Here is a 25,900-nt window from a genome sequence, read left to right as displayed (position 1 = left end):
GAGTGGAGGAAAAAAATGGCAGAAACTTCAGTGGCTGGATTTTACTTTAGTAAGAATATTAAAGCAGTTCGGTTCATAGTAAGACCAGCTCTCACTGAGATCTGCTGGGTGTCTCTAAATATGGCAAACAAATCCATGGTGAGCAATGGCCAAAAAAGGGTTTTTGTAAAACTGTAAATTGACATAAAAAACAAAATTCAAATGAAAATCATTTCCACCTATTTTGGTCACAACTGGCTGTCAATTTGACTGCAGAAAATTTTGCACTGTTCTAATAAAATTTTTTTGGTCAGGCAAAAATAACAATAGATAATCAGTTTATAAAGATTAGTGCAGTGTTTGGTCATATAAACAGAAAAATCCCATAAATTCACAAGTGAAAATAACTTGTGAAAACCATGTACTACGTGAAAAATGAGCAGGCAGCTACAGTCATCAAGGCAGGTGGTAAACTAAGCTGACAGAAATCAAAAGTGCAGCAGGTTGAATGGGAGGCAACGCGAGGTTAAAAATAAAACCTCAAACATCTGCTGCAGATAACGGGTGCAGTGATCTGCACTAAACCATTAAGAAGTATGTTTTTTACTGGTTCCCACCTTTGTTTCCCGCATGCTCTCTGTCAGACGGGTGTTCAGATCGGTCCTCTCCGTTGTTCTCGTCCACCTCAGCCACGGTGGTCAGCTCTGGTTCACTCTTATACAGCCTGTAGTCGGGACCCTGCAGACGGAAACAAAGTTAACATACATGGAGAACAGAAATACATGCGACTGTAGTTACCATTCAGTTAGAAAGCAGGTGGACAAATTCAAACTTAGGCATGGTTTATAGCAGGGATGCAAACAATTAATCAACTCATGATTAATTGTCGATTAATGGTTTATTGGATAAAAATGAGTTCCAATTGATTAACTATGAATTAACTAATAAGGACCTTCTTTTAGTGTTGTAGTTTTACCGTCATCCACAAGAGGGCGTTGCTGGTCAGCGTTAAGCAGAGTCAATTGATACAGAAATAAAGATGGCAGGCCATCCCAGAACAGGAAAGAAAAACAGTCCAAACTTTTTCTATTTTTCTATGCAGCAACTCAAGAGGATCATGTTTTCCTATATTTAGTCAGAGCTGGGCAGTAACTAGCTACATGTACTCAATTACATTATTTGAGTAACTTTTTTGAAAAAATTTACTTTTAGGAGTATTTTTACTACAATTTTTACTTAGTAAGTAGAATAATTTTATCACTAGATATCATTATTCTTGAGTAAAAGTTCTGGTTTCTCTACCCACTGAATGAAGAACAAACATGTTTTAACCAAATATTCACCAGGCTCAGACACACACAGGTTTTGTTCAAGTTTTATAAAAGAAACAGATTTGAAGAATTTTTTTTGTCTGATGTTATTTTTTGTTACTTGTATGAATTATTGCCATTTTCGTCCTTAAAATGCCAACATTTCCACTTAACTTTACATTTTGGTCCATCTGGCAATGTAATTTTTAAACATTAAATGATTGATAATTTGATCAGTTATTCAGTACTTGAGTAGATTTTTTACCAAATACTTTTTTAGTCTTGAGTCATTTCTTGGACGGCTACTTCTTTCCTTTATTTGAGTAAAAATATGTTGAAGTAGTGCTACTTTTACTTGAGTACAATTTTTGGATACTTTACTCAACTCTGTATTTCATAAACATGTCAAAGTTTATTAATTTGAGAAAACCACCATTTTCTGTGTATCCAGTCAGTATTTAATACAGCTGACAAAATAATGCTTTAATTCAGGATATTATAAAAATGTAGGCCTTTATGTTATGTAAAGAAGGTTGTCCATCTTGATAAATAGAAAACTAAGGTTTTTAAGAAAATGGCTGCTTATTATTTAATCTAAAGATCAATCAACTTTAGCTCAACTCATTAATCAATAACTTGCATCCCTCATTTATAGCATGAACAGAATAAGATGACACAACAAAAGGACAGAAAATAAGCAAAGGTTTGGCTTCAAAAATGAAACTAAATCAAAAAAGATGGAAGCATTTTGAGGAACATGGATGTGACCCAACTAAAAAATAATAATAATTAAACAAATCCAGTGAACTCAGGGATGTGATGAAGCGGCTGAGGGCGGCGGGGTCAACAGGTCAACAAGCTTACGCTCTGTGAGCTATTCCTTTGATTGGCCTTCCTGTCCTCCGGCCTGTGGAGTGACGCGGGCCGCGCACCAGAGTGAGAGGCGGGCAGAGGGGGAACGACAGGGGAGTTCGGCTCGTAGGAATGGGGAAGAGGCGGCCGCGGGGGTGCCGAGTCCTCCTGGGGATTATATAGGGCATTACAGGACAGGAAGCAAAGGGACACATGGTGCCACCATGCAGGATCAGGGCAGCAGCCATCTGCTGCAGAGCCGTTTTAGCCCATGGTGTGTGCTGACCATCTGATTAGCCAGATAGCGCCTCCTCTATTGTTGCTGCTTGACTGATGTGAATCTTTAGGGCGATTTATGCTGCGGGCAAGAGGCACCGGCTATTTCTGGACACATTATTGCAGAAGATTAAACACTTTTTTTTTTAAACTAGAGAATATGTCTCAGAGTTCAATTGCTTTAATTTAATTGTTTTAATTTAATTGGTAAAAAAAAAAACATCTATAAAAAAGAAGCAACTTTTCTATTCTTATTCAAAAAGACAGGCTACAAATTTAGGGCTGAAATGATTAATCATGATGAATCGAATATTGAAATAATCATCAACTAATTTAATAATCAATTAATCTTTAACTGGAGTGTACACACTCAAACAATTGAAAAGATTTTCAAAGAAATCTATAAAAAGACAAAATTTAAACCAAATTTCAGTTTAGATAAAGGACAGGCTAAAATGTAGAGCTGAAACAATCAATTGGATTAACCATGAATCGATTATTGAAATAATAATCAACTGATTCAGAAATAGATTAATTAACTGGAGTATTCAGACTTTTCAAAGAAATTTATAAAAACAAAGACAAAAATGAACCTCAATTTCTGTTCTGATTCAAGAGGAAAGGCTAAAAATGTAGAGCAGAAATGATTAATCAGATTAATCGAATCCTGAAATAATCATAAACTAATTTAGTAAGTTATTAATTATTAACTTGAGTACACTGACTGAAAAAGTTACATTGATTTGTAAAGAAATCAAAAAACAAAAAGGACAAAAATGAACCATTTATGTGCTACTTTAAGAGGCTAAGAAATGTAGGGCTGAGTAATCGCTGTTAATCGTGATTAATCAGTTCTTGAAATGATCAACTAATTTAGTAATCGATTAATCATTAACTAGAGAGTACATAGACTCATATAAAAGGCATCTGCTGAAAGATCATTTTAGCTGCAGCCGCTTTGATACAAATAATTCAGAGTTCACTAAAAGAATGCTAAGCTGTTACATTTTAAGGAATAAAATGTTTATATTGGATTCAGAACGTTCCAGTTTTTTATCTGATTAATCATTAGTTGTTGCAACAAAGTTGAAAAGCGCCTCACCTCATTTTTGTGCTTACTGAAGTTGGAATTGGACTCATAGAAACCCGTCCCGTCTGCAGCATTTCTCTGAGCTTTCTGTTTGTCCAGGGCCTCCATCACATCCTGAATCCTCCAGAGATCCTTCTGGATGCGGACGTGCTGCTGGCTGGGAGGCTCCGTCTGAGAAAGCAAACCAGTAGGTTACTGGTCTGACCGATGCTGCATCAATGTCAGCATGTACAACCAGAGTTGGGCAGTAATTGGTTACATCTACTCAGATTTAATTGAATACCGTTTTTTGGAAAACATTTACTTTTAGGAGTATTTTTACCTATGAAGTATCACGACTCTTACTTGAGTAAAATTTCAGGATTTTCTACCCACTGAATGAAAAACAAACATGTTTTAACCAGAAATTCACCAGACACAGACACACACCTGCAGGTTTTGTTCAAGTTTCATAAGTTTGATATTGAAAGAAACAGATTTGGAAAAATGTTCCTTTTGCCTTATTTAGATTTTTTGTAATTATGTTATTTACGTGAATTATTTGCCTTTTGGTCTTTAGAATATCAACGTTTCCACATAACATTATGTATTTTTTTTAAATATTAAATGACTGATGTTTTCATCAGTTACTTTTACCAAATACATTTTTACTCTTACTTCAGTAAAAATATGTTGAAGCACTGCTACAATATTTGTGTACTCTACCTACCACTGTATAAGACATTTAGCCGTGAGATTTCCATATCTTCGCTCTACACTCTTCTTCAACCGGATGTTACTACTGGTGGAAACGTCAAAGAAGACAACAGGAAGTAGTAGGAGGATGACGGCTTGCTTTTGTTTTTTTCTGGCTCCACCAGAGCTTTCACAGCATCCCACAGTTCATAAAAAGTTTGTTGACTCCATAGCTCTTCTGTAAAATTACTGACTAATTTCCTTAAAACACCACCCACCGCTGTGGGCTTGTCACCTGAATAAAACACCAACATCTCATCTGATTGACTAATAGATGATGAGTGCTAGAGCCATACATGTCTCATGTAACTATTTACATCTGTCGCTGTAATGTTTTTTTAATTACTTATCGTGTGAACAAGTTTATACAAGTGTGATCTTAAATTCATTTCTTATTTAATAGAAACACAACTGCAAAATTTTGTATTTTCGACAAAAGGTTTTTGCACATTTTTAATGGAAACGCAGCTGCTTGGTGACTCAGAAAATCCCATAAGTTTTCTATAGGATTAACTTTTTGTGATTAACAGTAGTAGGTTTGTGAGAAATAAAGGTTTCCCAAAATGACATGCAAGTGTCTGACTTCTCTGCTCTGAAATGAATGAGAGTCAAGCTCTTTATTGCTACACTTTCCCACAATAAAAGACAAGATAAAATACAGACTTGATTAAAACTTGCAAAACAATCCAGTCATCAATAATTCACTTTGCATTCAGCCAAGAGCCCTCAAGCAGAAACCTTGTATTTGCCAAAGGCATCAATAAAAAACCTCGCTGAGTTTTCTCTGGGGCTCTAAAATTTACCGTTCTGTATTCAGTGTTAATGCTGCATTAACTTGTCATTCGTGGAAGATAAAGGATCTTACCTGTGGGCTACCAAGAGCTTCAAGCTGCTGCAGTAAATTGTTCTTTGCTACAATCACTTCTGCTTCTATCCGTTCAGACTCCCTACTGGAGCGCTCCAACTCCTAGGAGTCAGAGAAAACAATAAGGTAAAAACTTTCATCTTAAATTACATAAAAAAGAGAGAGAGAGAACAGCCTGAACTCACAGCGGTGACTCTGGACAACTCCCTGCAGGTGCTGAGGAGGCCGCTCTGCAGCAGGTCTCTCTGCTGGATGACGCCCTGCAAGGCGGCCGGGTTTTCTGAGCCCAGCTCAATCTCCTGGCTGGCCGACAGAAGCGCCGTCTCCAATGTGTGCTAGAAAAAAGCACACACAGGTCATCAGATATACATTTGCAATGGTGACAGAACTTAATTTTTTATTATATTAGCAGCCAGTTAGCGGTAGCCTCAACCATCTCGAATCAGAACCCAACGACGATGTCTGGGTGTGACTAAAACTTTCAGAAATCTGGTAGAAAAGCTGAGTACATTTTGAGATTAATATCTGAAATTTTCAAGAAAAGATATGGAAATTTCTGAGTTTGAGAAGCTAAAAATGTTTGACTTTTGAAACCAAAACATCCATGTTTTTTCTAGAATTTTTTTTAGATTAATCTCAAAATTACAGAGTTTCTTTCAGCTATTTTTTTAAACTTCTGGAGCTCAGAAATTTCCTTGTTTTGAGAAAACTTCTGTGTTTTTTTAAGGTGGAATTTTCCTCCATTTATTTTCTGTCTACAATGTAGTATAAGCTGTCGTACTTCTCTAACTTGTAACCCGGTTTTAAGTTGGTTTGTGATTAACCAAATGAATGTGTCGGATTAAATTTTCTCTCAACTCTTTAAAGACCTACAAAAATAAACAATTTTAAACAAATAAACACTACATTGCATATATAATTTAGCTTTATTCTTTTTAAAATGACGCCACCATTTGTCATTTTCTGTGCCGCTGTTTTGTCTGAGGACTTAATGATGACAAATGTCTCTTCACCTTCTCCCTTAACAGCTGCTGAAGTTTCTCCTCCTGCATCTTCACCACTTTATCCTGCTCACACAGCCTGCTAATTATACTCTACATACACACAGAGAACAAAAGTTAAAAAATATATCTTCCAGCAGAATGAATGAATAAATGAGTAATTGAGGAGTGAACTTACATCAATATCCTCCACCTCTGGCATGTACGTGTAGACCGGTTCCCTGTAGTCTTCTGGACTCATCTGTGAAGACGAGCGTAGCTTTAGATGGAGGTAACAGATCTGCACATACACTGTAGGATCTGGAGATCTAATGCAGTGCCGTTTCAAGGCTCTTTCACTGAGCCAGAAGATTAAACCCTGAATGGGAGCTCATAATTCACCACATCAGAAAACCTACATTACCCAAAACCCGCAATGGAAAGCAGACGGCCCAAACACAATCTCTCTCTGCAGGTGGAGCTTGTGAATCATGTTTCTCAGGTCGTTTTTCTCCATCAGTGAGACAAGTTCGTATTATCGGAAACGGGAAAGGAAGGCATGAACATGAAACCAGAAGTTTACATACACCGACTGAAAACACTTATTTTTTTCTCACTGTCTGAAGTTAAGTCAGACCAAACTTCTCTTGTTTTTAGGTCAATTAGATTTACCAAAATTATTTCTATTTTCTGAAATCCTCAAAGATGAGAGAGATGTCAGATATTTATTTACTGTGTCAATGTCTTCACATTGGTAGAACTGGTGTAACTGGGTCAAGCTAGTGGGTCGCCTTGACTGAGACTTAAGAAATGTATTGTGTGTCGATATTCAGCTTGGCCGTCACTGACTGGTGAGAAGCTGGCGGAAAATTAAAACATCAGATCTGGTCGAAGTAACACATCAAAACTCTTCACTGTGGACCATTATGTTGGGTCAGGATCTCTTTACTGTATCCTGGAAGTGTTTAGAAATAAGGTTGAAAAAAAGCACAAAGATTTGAGAAGCCATTTAGAATAAAGATGTTTTATACGACAAGTCAAGCTCTGGTTGTTCATGCTAATCGCTAACAAAGATGCAAAGCTGTGGAATCACTATCTTTGGTTCTGAATATTGGTAAAAACTTGCTTTGCAAGGTGTAGTCACGTCCAAAAGAAATAATAAATGTTTACTCCAAGCAGGAAGACGAGAAGAAATATTCTGTATGCTGCATTTTTATCTTCTTATATTGTAGTTTCTAAAGGAAGAATAGGATAATATTGGTTTTGACAGAGCAAATAAAAAATCAATGCATCTCTAAGTGCATAGGAACAAAGTGTAAATGTATTGTGTAAACAACAGATGCAGATCGAAATGAATGTTTTTCCCCTTAAACTGACTCATCTGAAGACAAAAAACACTAATGAGGTCAAAATGTGACAGATTATGGAAGTGAATAAATATGTCCTGAAACAATTTGTTAGACTACGAAAGAAACATTAGATTTCAGCTGCATTGGATCCCTCGTTTCCACAAAAATAATGTGCACATAACACACATTTACCAACTCTTTAAAAATATAAAACAATACAGTCCTCAAATATTGAGACAGTGATTTATTTCCGAGTTGATTTATGTTTCTACTCACATTGGACATGAAACAGCAGAACGAGCAAAAGATCAGATACAAACAGAGTACGCTGAAAAAACACCAAATATTACCAAGTATTTTTATCTAGTTTCTACTGCAAATATCTTAATACACTTGAAATAAGACAAAAGTAACTTTTGAGAAACATATAGGAGCTTATGCATCTCTAAAGATTTAGGAACAAAATATAAATGTTAAGTTTATATTTAGTTTAAGTTTATTGACTTAAACTTATAGCTTAAGTCAATAAAGTGCTAGTTCTATTGAAAAAGTATGCTGCTATAAGTGAAAATATTTGCCAGTGGAACAAGTACTTTTTCTTTTTAATAAATATACAAGAATTATTGACTTAAAACAATCTCCTATATCTTGCTGAAAAGTTATTTGTAAGTTAGTTTTGTCTTATTTCAAGTGTACAAAGATTATTTGCACTAGAAACTAGATAAAAATGCTTGGAAAGATTTTGTGTTTTTGCAGCGTAAATACAATGTTTGCTGCAGCTTTTACTATTGAAGTACAATTATCTTACTTGTTTTGGTAGAAGACCTGTTTGGTTTCACAGTTAATTTTAAGTCCAATATGAGAGAAATAAAAAATAACCCACAAAATTACTCACTGCCCAAATATTTTAAGACTCTACGGCAACATTCCTCTCACACGTTGAGTGGTTCACACACTTTCCCTCTGCTCAACCACATGGTACATTTAAAGCAGCAGGAACCACATGGCATTCCACAGAGAACATGCACGCTCTCCTGCAGCCCGGAGAGCCTCACGGTGGGGTCATGTGGACTACCAGCGACATGGGGAGGAGGACAGGGGAGGGACACAGACTTCTGGCTACGCGACAGGTGGGAATGCAGCTAGCTGGAGTGGTGCCGGTATGTCAATGAAGGAGTGAGACGGGTCCCAGAGGGGGTCAAAGAGGTGGCAAAGTGATGTCAATAACAGGGCAACCGCTGTTTGACAAGAGGTGAAGGGAGAGAATGGTAAAGGAAGGTTTACTCAGAATATACCAGAATAATTTGAAGTGCTGAGTGGTTATATAACCTGCAGTATGTTAACTTTAAAGGTGACCTGTTATGCTTTCTTGGACAGGTTAGGATAGGTCTGTACATTTTTTGCACAGAATTATTTTTCGTTAGTTTAGTCAGTTCGTTCTGACAAAATGTTCTTGAACTCAGCTTGGGTTGCTTGGTAACGGGTGGAGTTCCGCTGGGGTTGCTAGGTAACGGGACTTGGCTTCTCTGGGGTTACTAGGTGAAGGGCAGTGCCTGCTGATTTGTGATGCTATATGTGTAAAGTTGTTGAAATGGCTCACTTTCCAGACACCAGAGAACATGGATTAAATGTCAAAAACCGTCTGGATGTTTGTTTTTAACCGATCTAATGAGATTTTTAAGGACACATCAATAGGAAAATTTTAGCCGACATTGATATCAGATATTAATATTGCTGCTTTGGCTGATAACCGATAATTACCAATATTACATATATATTTCTCTACTGGCTCTCGCACATAAAAATAGCTGCAAACAGACGCGCAATTATACGTACATCTTTGAAAAGCATTAGAAGAGCCTCTTGGACGACCAACAAAAAATGCAGCAAGTGGTTCCTTGATAGTAAGTCAAAAGCAAAACACTCGTCTTTTACAGAATGTATTATACAGCAGTTAAACCAGCTTGCTGGAACTTGGCTGGGGTTGCTAGGTAACGGGGATGGGCTTGGCTGGGGTTGCTAGGTAACAGTGCAGTGCCCCTTGAATATGACTTAATAATCGGGCTTTTTGTTTTGTTTTCCACACACCCAAAAATATTAACTTCTTGTCAAAAAGTGACAGGGTGTTTGTTTTTGTTTATTTTTTAATTGCTCGGACTGTTTTCCAAAGCATTTGCGAACAAACAGAAGTATAAAAGTGAGCCAAATTATGAATTTTGCATAATAGGTCCCCTTTAAATGTTGGACTCAGACTTTAGGAATAATAAAGAATCTTAACTGCTAAACACAAATGACTCCATTCTTTTGTACTGTAAAATGATAGCAAAATAAATAATCTTTCTGGCTTTAACATGGGAAAATGAAGAAGTGATAATGTAGACACTTAAATAAGTTTGAGAAAATAACATTTTACTCATACAGGTGAAGACTTTCTGTACATGGTTTCTGAAATATTATAATGGCTGGGGGAGTGACTGCATAATGATTGAGGTCTACACTTGTGAGCATAATCTCAATAAATTAGAATATTGAAAAGTTATTAAGATGTGAAACAAAAGTAGAAACCGAATTTTGCTAACTGTAAGCCACAATCATCATGTTTAACATAAAAAAGCTGATTGAAATATTTTTTTCTCTGTGTAATGAATCCAAGAGTCTAACTTTTTCAGTCACCCAAAATAAATTAACATTTCTAATTAATATAAAATGCAAATAAAATGTGAATCCAGCCTTTATATAACCTCCAACACACAAACCTGAAAATGAAGAGGGGGGATTAAACTGAACAGTGGCGAGAACACATACATCGGATTTATTCGTCTTGAAAGTCATGCCCACGAGAACATGACTTCTCCTAATAAAGAGAACAGTCAAAAGCGATGGATGAGGAGGTGCTAGCATAACAAACAAAACAAAGAGACCAGTCTCAAGATGCCGAGAGGACTTGGACATCAAAAAGGAGGAGCATTGCAAAACAACGGCAGCGACTGGTGAGGATGAGCTGGAGCAACGCCTTTGGCTGGCCTTACTTGCTGGTAAACTTGAGGCCTTGGGGCAGAGTTCTCAATCAAAGTGTGAGTCAAGACGATTAAAGGGTCAATTTCCTTCATCTAGTACAGTGTGAAGAGGAGCGATACAGAAAGTGTCAGAAAGTTTACAGCACTGAACTTGAGTTCTGAGACAAAAGCTACAGCATGATTACGCCTCTCCGACGAAGGCGACTCAGACATAAACATGTGCGTCCAGAAATGACAGGAATGGATGTAGATCTAAGAGGCAATAAGTCAAACTTACAAACTGAACTGTGGTGCAAAGCACTAAGAGGATTTATGTCTTAGAAGTGAAAAGCTCCTCTTAAAATCTTAACTTATTGTATTAATACTAAATGGCAAAAACACAAAATCTCACCAAGTATTTTTAGTTTAGTTTCTAGTGCTTGAAATAAGACAAAACTAACAACTTTTCAGCAAGATATAGCAGCTTGTTACAGTCAATAACTCTTTAATATGGGGGAAAAGGTTCTAGTTTCACTGGCAGATTATTTCACTTATAAAAGGGGAATAATATTTTGTTATAAGTGAAATAATAAGTAATACCAAGAAATTACTTACTTAAAACAAGCTCCTATATTTTGCTAAAAGGTTACTTGCAAGTTAGTTTTGTCTTATTTTCAGTGTACTAAGATATTTGTACTAGAAACCAGGCAAAAATACTTGGTAATATTTTGTGTTTTTACAGTGTACTAAAGCAGCTAGCTCCACTGTTGCCTTCAATTGTTTGTGGTAAAATAATGTGAGGTAATTATTTCTCTGTTGACAAATAGAGGCAAACTGTAATGATAATTATCATGAACGCATTAGTGTTGCTTTGTGCATTTTATAAAACCCATTACATGCTTCAGAGAAGGGGAGAAAATAAGACTTTTCACAGAATCCAAATAACACGTGTGTGCTTTAATTTAAACAATGAACGCTTGATGTACCAGATTTAAATGATTGATTATTGAAAGAATGTATCTACAAACACAGTGGTGGTTAGGGGTGTAACGATGCATTCTAGCTCAGGAGGCAAGACAGCACTATGCTCATGAGGCAGGACTTTAGCAATATTTTTGGGAAAACTCAGAGTGAATTCTGGGTAAACACAACCAAAACAGACGTGAGTCTAGTGCTAGCAAGAGACATAAGAGAAATCCTACAGCCGCTAAAATCTGATGCTACTCCATTTTTGTTTACATTCTGTGAAGAAGGAAGTTACGCTCATTGTTTTCTTCAGAGGTTTTCATGTTGTTTCCTTCAGTGGTTCTTGGTGCAGCGCCCCCATAGGTGAGGAGGTGAACTGGTTTTTCAATCAGTTTGGATCTTTTGACAAAGTGCAGCATTAAAGTGAACGGCAGCAGCTGAAAATCCAACAAATGTTGCAATTTTGGTCCCCAATCAAACCCAGTCCACTGGATTATCAAGTGTTTAAGCACCCCAAGTATCTTGTTTTGATTTCTTTTTAATTAGAGCAAATTTAACGCTAATCACAAAATCGAAAAAACCAGTCTTCAAATTGCAGCTTTTATGCTTTGATCATTTTTAGGAGGTTCTAATGCTTAAAAAGAATAATGAAAATATGGATTAAAATAAAATTTCACAAATAGGTTAAATAACTGGTATGATAGATTTTGTCCAAATCTTTTAATGGGCTATTTTACATTAAAAGATTGTAAAATAGTCCCAATTTTAGAGCGGAGCATCTAAATATGAACAGATCTGGGTAGAAATAAATGAACTTGCAGGAAGGGTGTGGCAGGAGCCAGCTTGCTGCACATCCCAGGTTGTGTTTCACCACATGGCTCCACATGTGGCTGCCACATGCACGCTGTGTGTCTCCTGTGTGTTGCGCTCTGCCCTGCTTTTCCTCTCCATGCTGCAACATCAGCAGAGAAGTAGATGATGGTCTCTTTCAGGGCCATCAGAACTTGGGAGAGTAGCCTCTTAATGAGCTGCTATAGCGCTTTAGCTTCAACTAATAAAGATGTTTTTTATAGCGCTTTAGCAGTAGCTTCTGCTAATAACTGTGCTAGTACAGCACTTTAGCATTAGCTTCTGCTAATAACTATGTTAGTATTGTGCTTTATCATTAGGTTCTACTAAATACCATGTTGGTGTAACGCCTTAGCATTCACTTCTGCTAATAACTATGTTCTCCTGCATACCATGTAGCATTTTAGTATTAGCAGAACTAATGTTTGCTATTAGTTCTTTAGTGTTAGTGCATGAAAATTTTTGGCTAATAGTTCCCACCACTGACAATCAGATGTTCAGCTGCAGAAAATGTCCATAGCTGACACAGATTAGCGCGCTACAAAGAGCGCTGGAGGCAGAGAGACCAGAGGAGGAAGGCAGATGTGGATTTATTGTAGCTGATACTGTCATTACAGTATTTACCAATTACATCTCCATCACAATGCTTTCTAATAATGGCTCTTCCTGAGACAGCCTGCAGTTTGACAATAATTATCATGCCATTTTAATATCATGAGAGTTTGTGGCGCATGGTTACACCCCTAGTGATCCCACCACAGGACGTGCAATAACAGAGAAAGAAAAAGGATGAGATAATTCATAGTTTTAAGAAAATGTAAGCATTGCTTTGACCCTTTAAATGTCACTACAAACCTCCTTGTGTAAATCATATAAACTGATAAAAGAGTAATATGTGAATTAAATGTTGTATGTGTGCAACTGCTGTTTTCTTTGGGAAATACAAATAAAGATGGGTTAGAGATGTGGATATTTTCATATTACCACCTTAATATAAATATTTCCAGTACAGGAATGAACGAGTGGGAAGATCAGTAGGCTTTAAGTGTGAAATACCATCAAAACAAGAGGAAATACGCCACTATGGTTGCTCACTTCTTTCAGGTATTTCAGCTGATTTTGTGTTTAACATAAAGAAATATTTAGAATAAGAAAAATGAAAGAAGGAAGGAAACTAAGATGGATGAAAGGAAAAACTAAAGGCTTTAGCTAAAAAACAAAAAACTACATAAATGTACAAATTTCTATATATAAGAGAAGAGAAAGTACTGATGAACACAACATTGAATCAGTTCAGATCATCACCACAGGAAGGAGGCCATGCATTCATGCACTACCCCACCTGATTGTCCAAATACATGAGGTTCCTTTGGAGGTGATGGGAGAGAATGTCGTTCTAGAGTCGGCAGCAAAGTAGCGGAAAGAGAAAGGAACAGAGTGAGAAAAAAGAAGTCCTTTTATTACCGGGATGCGTCTCTTTTTTACTTAGGAACCACAGAACCATGTCATGTATCCAAATATAGCCACAGAGAAAAGGAAGCAGGACAAGCCGATGTGGAGAAAGCAGGTCAGGCACCATATAAAACTGTAGAACGTGACAACATGAGTCTGCGGCTGGATGTGTGCATTATAACAAAATGGCCCCATGCAGCCCTGACAGCACAGGAAGATAAATATGAAAGAGACCAAACAATGAAGAGTGAAAATTATCAACGCACAAAGATAAATTATTGTGCTCTACTGTTACAAACGTAGCATATTTTATTTAAAATAATGCTTTACTGCTTTTGGTTAGGCCAAATAAAATCTATTAATTGCACGATGATTTAAAATAAGCTTAATCATTGGCATCGGTTTTCTCTTTTCCCTCTTTCTACCAAAGACTGGGCAACAAAAGTCTTCATTCTGCTTCTGATCAATATTCAAGAATTACTGACGTAAAACAATTTCACTTTATTTGAAGGGGTTTGCATAAGACTTATATATAACCCCTTCAAACAAAGTGTTGCCCAATCTTCTCCTATGTTGTTCTGAAAAATTACTTGTTAGTTTTGTCTTGTCTACTAGAAACTATAATTACTCGGTAATATTTTGTGTTTTTGCAGCGTATAATTTAAATATGACCTCCGAACACGACAAAGAGTCGTTTTCCGAGCCTATAGTGTGTTGGTTCTGACTCGGCCATGCATGAAGACCAACCAAATCTTCTGGACGAAGATGGATTATGAGAGTGGGTGGAGATGGCACATACACCACACGCCAGCAGAGACGACCCTGGGCCTGACCTTTGGGTTGCTGTGATCCATGTTTAGTTGCATAAGCTGTGCTACAGTGTGGTCCCGGATACTGTTTAGCTCTGCTTGCTGCCGCCGCAGCTTTATCAGCAGCAAAGTCAGTTCCTCAGGCTGCAGGGAGGGCGGAGAGAGGAGGGGACACATCCACAATGAAACAGGGACACACCGTCAGGGAGAGGGAGGCGGAGAGAAGTAGGGCTGCAACTAACGACTGTTTTAGTAATCGATTAATCTATTGCTTATTTGATTAATTGGATTTTTTTTAAAAAAGGCACATTGTGCAGATTTTTCATTTAATCACTTGAGCCTTTTTTAGCCTTTTTAAAAGATACGTTCAGTTCCTTTCTTAAAAAAAAAAGAAAGTACATTTTCTACTGCCTAAAATGCAACAACATATCATTCCTCTAGTGAATCATTTGTAACAAAGTATTCATCTGAACTAAAAAAAAATACTTTAAATAATGTGAAAAGCTCAGCCTGTTCTGCTTGACTTAATATTAACACAGCAGAACTGATTTATTAACTATGTTTTGGATATCAAAAGGTGCTTAGTAAGAACTTTTTAGAGTTTAAACCAGGTGAAGCTAAAACTAAGCTTCACCTGGGTGAAGCAGGGTGGAACATGCACTGTAAAAACACAAAATCTTACCAACTATTTTGTTCTAGTGCAAATACCTTAATACACCTTAAATCTGACAAAACTTACAAGCAAATTTTTAGCAAGGTGTAGGAGCTTGTTTTAAGTCAATACTTCCTTAATATTGATGAAAAGGTTTCTGTTCCACTGGCAGATTATTTCACTTATAAAAAGACATTTTCCCATGTTAGAAGTTAAATAATCTGCCAATGAAAGTAGAACCTTTTCATCAATATTAATGAATTATTGACTTAAAACAAGCTCTTAGATCTTGCTGAAAAGTTACTTGTAAGTTAGTTTTCTCTTATTTGCACTAGAAACTAGACAAAAATACTTAGTAAGATTTTTTGTATAATGGTTACAAAGGTTCTTTTTTTTATCTTGAATACAAAATGTATATATTTTTGTCCAGTTTTGGCATAATTACTGCTCTGAGTATGTTGTTCTTTCAACAAATAGCCTTTTGTTGAGTCTGTAAACTCCAGTTAACGATTAATCGATTGCTAAATTAGTAGATGATTATTTCAATAATCGATTAATCCTGACCAATCCGATTAATCGTGATTAAATAGTAAAGGAAAGAGTACACCAGGATTTAGAGGAGTTTGTCTGCATGTCCAGGTGTCGGGTTTTCATGCACTTTATCCAACATGCTATTACAAGTGGAAGAACACAAGCTTTTTGCATTAGCTAAAAACAGAGGAGTAAGCATGTGCTGCAGAATCCAGGTCACACTTCACCAGCTCTATCAAAACATAGCATTGTGTGCAGCTTTGACATAAACTCCTGATCTGGCTTAGAGAGTTGTGAGTGACATGGGGGGTTTAAGTCTCCTCTGATGTGATGCGAGCCTTAGGAGCTCCTGAAGAGGACGGCTGCTAAATCCTTCAACTTGGAGCGCAAAACTGAGTGAAACAGGAAGAGGGAGAGGCAAGGCTGCGTGACAGAAATAGCACTGTTTTGAACAAAGTCAGGTTCAACCCAAACCGTGAAACCTTAAAGTATTTCAACAGAGCTGCAGACGTATAAACATTTACAGTCTGACATGAGGAAGAGACTCAGCACAGATGAAGACTTACAGTTTTGCTTTGAAGAGATTGGGCAGTGATAGTCTGGACTGGGATCCCTGCAGGCAGCGATCGCCTGTCGGGAGGGTAGGCGTACTGCAAAACACAGAGGGAGAAGAAGAAGAAGAGATTTCTCTGTCAGTGATGGAATAATTTACACCAAGACTAAAATCTGCCTCATAAAAAAGACTCAAAACAAGCTTCTACATCTTGCTGAAAGGTTAATTTTAAGTTAGTTCTGTCTTATTTCAATAATGTTAAGATATTTGCAGTAGAAACTAGACAAAAATACTTTGTTATATTTGGTGTTTTTGCAGGGCAAAGATCTGTGAGATGTGTTGTGGACGTGTTTCATGCAAAAAGTGCTTTGGAGAGCAATGTTGTTATTTTGTTTCAACTAGTCCGCTTCCACTAACGGGCTGTTTTGTATCTGTAAACGACACGAAAACGGAACGTTTTTTAGAATTATTGTACTACAAAAATCTACAGAAGAGGATCAGGGTGAGTCGGGGAAAAAAAAAGAATTTTTTCTCAGAATTTTTAGTTTTTCTCAAAATTCTGACTTTAACCTCAGAATTGTGATTTTTTTTCTCTCTCTCAGAATTTTGACTTTTCATCAAAATGTAAAGTTTTTTTTCAGAATTATGTCTTGAACCTCAGAATTTTGATTTTTTAGTTCTTAATTTTAACTTTTTTCTCAGAATTTTAATTTGGACTTTTTTTCTCTTAGTACTTAAGAGTCAGAGTTGAGAGTTTTAATTAGTGCAGTCGCTGGCTGCCATGCGGTGTAAAAGCATGTGACGCATTTATAAGGCTTCGTAATAACGGACGGCATACAGAGTTTTCATTTCAACTCTGTTGGACAGCACGGACTTCAAACTTCATAAAAGTGGTGTTTTTATATTGGTTTTGTGGTTATTTACTTCAAAATAAAGCCAGAAATAAGATCGATCATTTCCCCCTTATTTTGTGGGGTCTAAATGTACCACATTTCGAAACAACCAATGAAAATGTGTTGACGGTCTATTGCTAGGTAGAACGGAGGCATGCGGAAAGAGACGAGGGTGGAGGGAATTGGATACGGCAAGAGACTAGGGCGCAGTGATGCTGTGGATTTTACTAAGAGTGTTTTGATGGGTTTTTTAGACTATAAGTGTGTTAGTTAGAGTTTGTGGTGTGTGCAGGGTTAGTAGTAGTTTTGCTAGCTATCGCTACATGGCTTCATGGCTGACGCACTGAGAAGAAAGACTGCGCGCCGGGATGGCCATTTAGACCTCGTCTTCAAAGGGTTAAAAGTCACAAGTCTAATTTTTTTAATTCTGTCAGAATGAATCTTCTGACTTCAATCAGGGGATTCTAGTAAGATTTTTTTTACTTTTCAGTGGCCCTGATCTTCCATAAATACCTACCTAACTTTCACCAGAGCTACTTCTCCAATGTGCTTAGTTCTCCTTTAAGTCGTTTGCTTCATGTAACTTTTCAAAGACACAATCTAAAGCCACAGCTATTTATAACATTCTCAGATAAGAGATAAAAACTGTTTGAGAGACCTTGTTGACTTGCGGCCGCTGCCGTCTGTCGATACTCAGGTCTCTCCTGTAGACCGGAGAGGCGACCTCTGACCTGGCGTTGGCCATGTTGTAGGATCTCATCGGAGAGTAGGCGCCGTACATGGACAGCGATCCGTGTGAAGGTGAGGGGGGGATGGAGTGGCTCAGTGCGGCGTGCTCTGACAGGTTTATCATGGTTTTGGGGCTGGCCATGTTGCTGTAGAGCCCCGACTGCCGGCTGTAGGCCTGCCTCTGCTGCCACTCGTACAGCTGCCACATGGTGTCGTCTCGCATGGAGCGCCGCTTCTCGGCGGCCGAAGAGCCCAGGGCTTGATCGTAGAGCGAGGGCGACATGCTGCAGATGCTGTCCCGCTGGGCCATGCTGTTCCTGGGCATGCTGCGGTAGCCGTCTCCATAATGGGGCATGTAGGGAACCCGATGGCTCGGCATGTTTCTAGGTAGAGTCTGGTATGAGGTGATGCTAGGGAGAAAAAAAAACACAAAAAATTATTAAATAAGGCAGAAGCGAATGTTACACAATGTTAAATAAATAAATCTAGCTTAAAATATGTAAAGTTTTATTATTTTCTTTTGAATAAACACAAATAAAATCAATAATAACTTATAAAGAAGTTGGGTTATGTACTTATTTACAAAAATATTAAACTTTCTTGAACTTCCAAAATAGCGTAATGAGTGGTTTTTGACAGAGTTGCTCTGATTGCAGTTTTCTGGTCGATTACCGATCTTCAAGCCTGACCTGCCGATTCCAATTTTATTTATTTTTTTGTCTGAAAAGTTGCTGAGTTGGCAGCAGTAAAATTTGCTATTGTGACAGACCCATGCACAACAAAATAAAAGTACAGTACAAAACCTATACTTCAGAATAACATGAATCAAGTTCAAAGTATGGTGCAGTAAAGCTTTTTCTCAAATAAACAACAGAAAACAGTAGTAGCGTCACGCCGCCAGATTCAGACAAATCAAACATTCATGTGACAACACGACTAAAAAAAGCCCAACTTCCTCGCTTGGTTCAACGTCAGAGCGGTTTGCATCGGGACAGCTTCACATAAAGGCTCCCTGACAGATCCAGGCTAAAGCGCTTGCTGGTCTGTAAAACTCAGCAGCAGCATTTAAAAAGACACGTGACTAAACGGAAACTACACATCAGTTTGGAGGAGACAAGCCGTGTTGGAGGAGAGGAGCAGAGGGAGGACTGGACACGGACAGGCCAGGCTTTCTGCTGCTTTTCTTTCTTTATTAAAAAAATAGTTATAATCATAAATAGTGCACACTAATAGGTGGGTTTTAATATATGAATATGAATTCATATGTAGTGCTAGAACAAGATGTTTTTACCTCTGAATGTATCTAAGCCTTTGGATTCTTTCTTAATTGTATTTTTTTTTTCAACTAAATGCATGAAATCCTCTTTTTAAAATAGATTTAAGAGAGGTTAAAGATGTCCCATAGTGTCAATGATAATAAGAGAAATATAGACAAACTGTCAGCCAATTTCCTCGATAAATGGACAGAGGAAGTTTATTTTTAACTCGTTAAAACTGAGGTCATACCAATTGACCAAGAATAAGCGTCTGTCTATTCCCACTGATAATAACTGATAAGACTCCAGTGGATAGAGTCAAAGTGTTTACACTGATTGAATGAAGCTGAATATCTTCATTTTTCATGCTACAGGATGTTAGGAAGAATTAGAAGGCAATTAAAAATCACAAACTGGATGCAACTAAACATGGAGAAGATCCCCTCATGTTTCATAATTTCTAAACAAATGTGACTTAACAGTCCAGAGCACATGTGTCAAACTCATGTCATGGTTGATTATTTCTAAATTGCTCTCATCTTTGAATACTATGGAAAACCAAAAGTGCCACAAATTGCAACTTTTACTGTGCATCTGGTTAAAAAGCAAAAAACAGGTGTATATACATGAAATGTATATATTTTATGCATGTACAGTTATGGATACAAAACAGCAAAAATCCCGTCAAAATGCAATTTTTAGACCACCCTGTTAACAGCAAAACATACGACATTTATACGCCGGATTTCACCTGTGATGGCATTCAGTGACCTATGTGGCGTGTTTTTCATTGTGAAGAAAGTGCTCTTAAAACAGCAAACAAAAAACTATGTCAGATTTTACGGCGTTCTGATTCATAAAACAGTGTTTTCATACTTGACTTTTTACCAAGACGGATAATAAATGTGGTGACTTGTGGCATTGTTGGCTTTCCATAGAATAACGATGAATTATGTGGTTAAGAAGTCATACATGAAAAAAATGTTTTATCAACAGGATTAGGACTAGGGCCATATAAAACAACAAGATTAAAATCAAAATTTGGAGGAAGAAGAATTCTGTGAAAAAAAAAAAGAATTCTCAAGTCAGAATTCTGTGAAAAAAAAAAGAATTCTGACAATCTCAGAATTCTAAGATTAAGTGTGAAATTCTGAGGGGTTTTTTTCCAGTGGACTTAGCCAGGACCCCATAAAACATGCCAAGAATCCCATAAAAAAAATCTGAGACAGTTGTCTATTAATAATTTAGCAGTGTGTTATTGGGTTTTATCAATACATTCAGGCACAAACTTTCATGATGTTAATATGACCCAAAATGAGTTTGCCAGCACTGACCCAGAGAATACGGTAATCCCTACCTCCTGGCGTCGTCGTCCTGACCCCGTCCTCTCTGCGTGCGAACCCACTGCTCCAGTTGCTGCATGGAGCTGGTTCTGCTCAGGTTGCGTTCCGGTTCGCTGATTGGACTCTGCTGGACAGGAACCCCGGTCCCGTTAGCCTTACAGGGCTCTCCTGATCCGTTCATTTGGGGGAGGTGGAGCATCCTGTCCGTCTCGTTTGGCGTCTGGGGCGAGGTCATGTTGGCTTTAATGGCCGCCGCCTGCTCCGGCTGCAGCTTGACGCTGTTGATCTTGGTGAGGGGTCGCTCGCGCTCGCCGCCGTCCTTCTGGAAGCCGTAGCGCTCGGCGTCGCGCTGCTTTCGCTCGTCCTGCTCGTTGCTGGGCGTCACGGCCGCGCTGCGTTCGCGGTCAACTTGAAGGTTGCGTTCGTTGTTTTGGATTTCTGGCTGTGTTAGCGGCGGCTTGTGGTTAGCTACTTGACTGATTTCTTTGGGTCCACACTCTTCCACTTTTAGCTTGTCCAGCCTAAAAAAAGACAAGAAGGAAACTGTTACATGACGAATAGAGAACTCTCCTAGATCTTTTGACCAGAAAGAAGTTTTAGATTAATTAGCTGTGTAACTTTTATAAAAATGTTAAAACTGTCGCCATGTTGTGACAGTTTGTTATGAGACAGATAATCTAATAAAAGAGATCGATCTCCTTCTTGTCCTACTATTACCATCTGAATAAACCACTCCAGAGCAAAAACAACCATTCAGAGCCAGAAGGAAGGTCTTATGGCTGTCTATCAACCTCATGTACTCGCTCCTCAATGCGCTAATGGCGGAGAAACAACTTAAAACCGTTTATCCGCCGTCATCGGTGGCTACGCTAACTAGCCTGAGCATTCACAGCAGCAGCAGAGACATACAGTTACTTAAAAAAGAAATAATAAATAGTTCTTACCGTCCCTTTTATCGTTACCACAAAATATTGTGATAAAACTTTAAGTCTATATCGTCCACCTGTATGTCTGACTGATACTAGGTTTGGACGAAACATAAAAAAAATGCCTCAGGTAATTATTTTAACAGATACAACTTCAAACTATGACTGAGAAGAGGTCAAAATGTTTCTTCCAGCTGCCAGAGAGAACCAGGCGTTCAAAAGCAGATCAGATATCTCCAATAAAACCTCTCCTCCATCCCATCGTACCTCCCATCTTCCTCCCCTCCAGAAAGTTTTGTGCCTCTTTATGATCTCCAGAGATGCATTCAGAGGTGAAAAGCTTCCCAATTTGCTTAGCCTCCGACACGCCCAAGGTCAAGCTTCAAAGTTTCAGCCGTTTCTTTGAGTGGCGCGACTCAGTGGGTTACCAATAGGAGAGCAGAAGAAAAGACATTCCTTCAGAGTTTCCACTCAGACATTTTTAAATAGTAACACTAGTCACATAATGTCTTCTCCAGCTTCCTGTGACTCAGTTAACTACCCAGAAGACAATCTGGACCTTAGATGTCTGTATTTATTCTACTGTGGACACACAAGACGCACTCTGTCTTTTCTAGGTTGATAAAAAAAGCTGCTGTGCAAACATATTTATACCCATTTTGTCACAAATGCAATGTATTTTTATTGTTATTTATTTATGTGATGAATAAACAATACATAGAGCTTTATTGTCAAGCAAAATAGGAATCTGAAAAGTGGGTCAGCATTTGCATTCAGCCCCCTTAAGTCAAGTTAAGTTTATCTGTGTAGCACATTTCAGCAACCAGGCAGTTCAAAGTGCTGTACACTGTAAAAACACAACGCAGTAAACAGAATGAAACAAGCAGCAAACATTACATTTTGTCATCAAAATTATTCAGTAAACATCAAATATGTTGATGTCAATATTTACCAGTTTCCAAATCGTAATATAATCAAATTGTCTGGTTTTGTTCTCTTCTTAAAAATGCTGCGACAAACACAATCAGGTAAAGTGGAAACAACATAATATCTGGCAATATTTTTTATTAAGATCAATTAAACTAATAGGAGATCAAAAATCATTACATTCACATGACAGAAATCGATAAATACAATTTTATAAGCTTTGTTTGTCCACAAACTCATCTGAGTTCAGCTTCTATGCACCACAAATGTGGACCAAATTTCAATAAAACTGAAAAACAGCCAAAACACTGAGTTCCTTTAAATGATGGTTACAAACCCGACTTGTCTAGAGTCACCTTTAATTAATTAATAACTGGAACATTCATCTACATATTTGCTGGAAGATTTTGATATTAGATCAAATGTAACGTTCATTGTTTCATAATTAACGACTACGATGTTTGAATGAAGTAAAGCATTTTGAGCCGACTGGCTGCTGCAATGTCTTATACAAAAACTAGATTTTTGTCAAAAGCGACCCAGGCCACTTGGATATCTGAAATTTATCAGATCTTTTCAAATGTGACCTTAGTCTCAACGTCATTGATTAGTCACAATAATCAATAAATCAATTAATCACACGATAAATTAAAACAAACTCAATCATTTCCATTGGCATGATTTATCATTCATCTCTATTTTTCTCTCTTTCTACCAAAAACTGGAAGATAAAAGTCTTCAGTTTGATGCTAAATTAGCTCATTTTTTGGAGGACAATTTGTTTGCAAAGACTTCAAGATTAATTTTATTTGTTGCCTATTTATTTTTTTGGGATATATAAAATGTCTACCAGTTCCAGTGTTAAATGTTCAATAGAATTTAAAGTTTACTGGTCTGTGAGAATGTGTTCTTGCATTGTTATTAAGCCATTACTGTAATATTACTTAAAAATGACCTCAATAACTTCTGGAACAATTTATCGTCCAGCAACATTGGTTATTGTGACAACCCTATCATCGATACTCAACAAATGTCACTATTCTGCGTCCCGACACAAGCAAGCGAGAAGAAAAACAACAACCATGGCGAACAGTAATGAGGGTTAAGTTGTTAATGTGTTGGCTCCGGCTGGGTCACAACTTTAAAATCGTAAGCTAAGCTCCACCGTTAGCATCCATGTTTACTTCCGCAAACACTGAGCACTTCTTCTTCTTCTTCACAGCGTTTGGAAAAACACTGCGCACGTTCTCAGTAACGTTATTGTGCCCTCTACTGCACACTTTCAGGTCGTTTGCCGTTCACACAGGAAATTACGTACAAGCCGCATTTATTTGGAAGCATGACGATCACGCAGAAAAAAATCTGATTTCACAAAGAAAATCAGATTTGGGTCACTTCAGGTTGCAGTGTGAATGTAGCCTAAGTCAGTGAAGGTGATCATCATCATCTTCAAGAAGCACCAGCAGCTCAAACTAAATGCCCACATCATGCATGTGGCTTTGTCCTCCTCATTGTTTTCTTTTTAGAAAACTTAAAATACAGCAAAACCCAGCTGAAAAACATGGACGAATGGCAACTTCTTAAACAAGCCAAGAGACCAGAAATGTCAAAAGTGGGTGTTGAGCTGCTGCCAAAGACCTTAACAGGATTAAACAGGGGGATTTAAAAGTACTCTCTTCCATCATTTATGCAAGAAAAGGAGGGAAAAAATCAGGGTGGAGAAGCAAACTAAGAAAAGAGGAGTCATTAGGGAATGTTTTTAAAAATCTGCTCAAAGATCTGTTTTCTTTGCTCTGCTACGAACTGCAGCAAAGAGCCCATTAATGAAGCTCTGACAAACCTTTTGGTCGGCTCTGAATGCACATTCGTAGCATCCGTCATGACTTTCATCCACGATTCCATCTCTTTTCCAGTGTCAGTGCAAAAATAGTACGTTCGCATGTTGGGATGTGTTGCCTGAGAAGGATGAAGGACAGGGCTATTACCTGAAACAGACAGAAAGAAGTAGTTTAGCCTTTATCTGCAGACAATTTGCTTCATAATAAGCCAATAACAACTGCGGCTGTTATGCATGTTCTTTTTAAATAAGTGATATATTAAGCAGAGATGGATTGTGAGACACTGCTGACTGCGACCATCTGTGCCATGCAGATAAATCAAATCCTTGAGTCACTAAGGTTTCACGCATACCACCAGATTAGGGCAGTAAATCTGCCTGATACAATACTGTAGGACTCACCATGCGGTGCATTGTGCAGATAACGTGTTGTTCTTCTGTTCCCTCGCAGTGAACAAACCGAGATATTGTGAGAATCCAAAACAGAGACAAAGAACATTTACTCAGCAACCTCAATATCCTGTTTACCAACGTTTCAGAGCAAGAAAAGAACCGTTGTTTCTCTAATTCACCCCAAATAGTCTTTAAAAATGACACAGTCGACGAGGAGAATAGGAGAATGTAATCAACAAATCATCTCATTCCTGCATTGAGGAGGTTGTGCCTTGTGTTCTACGGTTTTCCTGTTTTCTTAAACTCTCTCTGTTTTATCCTGAGTGTAAGTTGGAAAAGCAGCAAGCTCTGTGGTTACACAGACCTTCTGCAGACTCCTAAACGTCTGTGTTCAGCTGTTTTTGGCCATGGCAACTTGGTTGTCTCCAAGGGTTTGTTAGGAATGCACCGCTACTATATACATCACAAAGTTTTTTAAGAAAAGCATCTTTCTATGAATATCATGGGACAAACCAAAGCCATGCGACACATTTAACATAAAAAACAGATCGGACTTCTTATGGAATCAGCTTAAAATCAGTTTGCAAGCTTCCCTAGATGAAAGAACTATAGTAGGGCTGCAACAAACGATTATATTAGTTATCCATTATTCTGATGATTGATTGATTAATCAGATTTTAAAAAATCTACACATTCTGAAAATTTGGTGCCTTTTAGATTATATTAAAAAATGCAAATAAACAAATAATCATTTTTTAAAAGGGTTATTGCCTAAAATGCAATAACACAGCAAGAGATTTGGGTACATATTTACAACAGATGGGTTTTTAAAAAAACCCGAAATAATGTAAAGTAGATATATTTTTGCACTGTTTTGGCCTAATTACGTACCTGAGTGTGATGTTATTTCAGAAAATTGCCTAGTCTTTATACTCCATAAATTAGTTGACGATTCGATTAATCACAATAAATCCAATTAATCATTTCAGCCCTAATTAATATTGCAAAAAAAGTCACATAAAATAGTTTAAACAATCTCTAAAAATCAAAAAAGTGGTAAGTGGTAAATGTATTACTAGTGGAAAACCTACAATAACTTACAGCTTCTTTCTTTTCTCACAGAAAACCACATAGAACTTCATGTTTTAAATTTCATTTTGCTCTAACTTTGAAAGCAATGGACAAACCTTGAAAGCAAATTTTCTATTAATGTGATCGTCCACAGACAACAGGGATATCTGGAAGCTGGGAAGGAGGATGCTGCCGAGAATCCCCTCCTCTTTTTCATCTGCAGAGAAAAACAAATAAAGAAACAAAATAAAAACAGGTAAGAGGTCATTTTCTTAAAAGCT

At 37.6% G+C, this 25,900-nt stretch overlaps 1 protein-coding gene across 14 annotated transcripts in view; it reads right to left on the bottom strand.

Moving 5' to 3' along the window:
• The window catches only part of LOC103466386 (pleckstrin homology domain-containing family A member 5-like), a 120,642-nt gene that overhangs the window by 9,212 nt on the left and 85,530 nt on the right, over positions 1-25,900 (bottom strand). For 6 of the 14 annotated variants that reach the window (XM_008411911.3, XM_008411910.3, XM_008411909.3 and 3 more), the window contains 15 exons: positions 25,736-25,836; positions 24,159-24,274; positions 20,480-20,986; positions 17,796-18,276; positions 16,258-16,341; positions 14,533-14,652; positions 13,590-13,643; positions 10,466-10,546; positions 6,287-6,349; positions 6,121-6,201; positions 5,293-5,442; positions 5,108-5,209; positions 3,520-3,678; positions 2,154-2,309; positions 597-717 (listed from right to left, as the gene is read on the bottom strand). In XM_008411911.3, coding sequence (XP_008410133.1) covers positions 597-717; positions 2,154-2,309; positions 3,520-3,678; positions 5,108-5,209; positions 5,293-5,442; positions 6,121-6,201; positions 6,287-6,349; positions 10,466-10,546; positions 13,590-13,643; positions 14,533-14,652; positions 16,258-16,341; positions 17,796-18,276; positions 20,480-20,986; positions 24,159-24,274; positions 25,736-25,836 — 2,376 coding nt within the window. The other 8 variants (XM_081608289.1, XM_008411912.3, XM_008411923.3 and 5 more) reach the window with 7 other exon arrangements.

Source organism: Poecilia reticulata, chromosome 6 (genome assembly GCF_904066995.2).
Source record: "Poecilia reticulata chromosome 6, P_reticulata-male-v2, whole genome shotgun sequence".
NCBI lineage: Eukaryota > Metazoa > Chordata > Actinopteri > Cyprinodontiformes > Poeciliidae > Poecilia > Poecilia reticulata.
The sequence above is the reverse complement of the archived record's forward strand: the minus strand, read 5'-3'. Positions and strand labels throughout refer to the sequence as shown.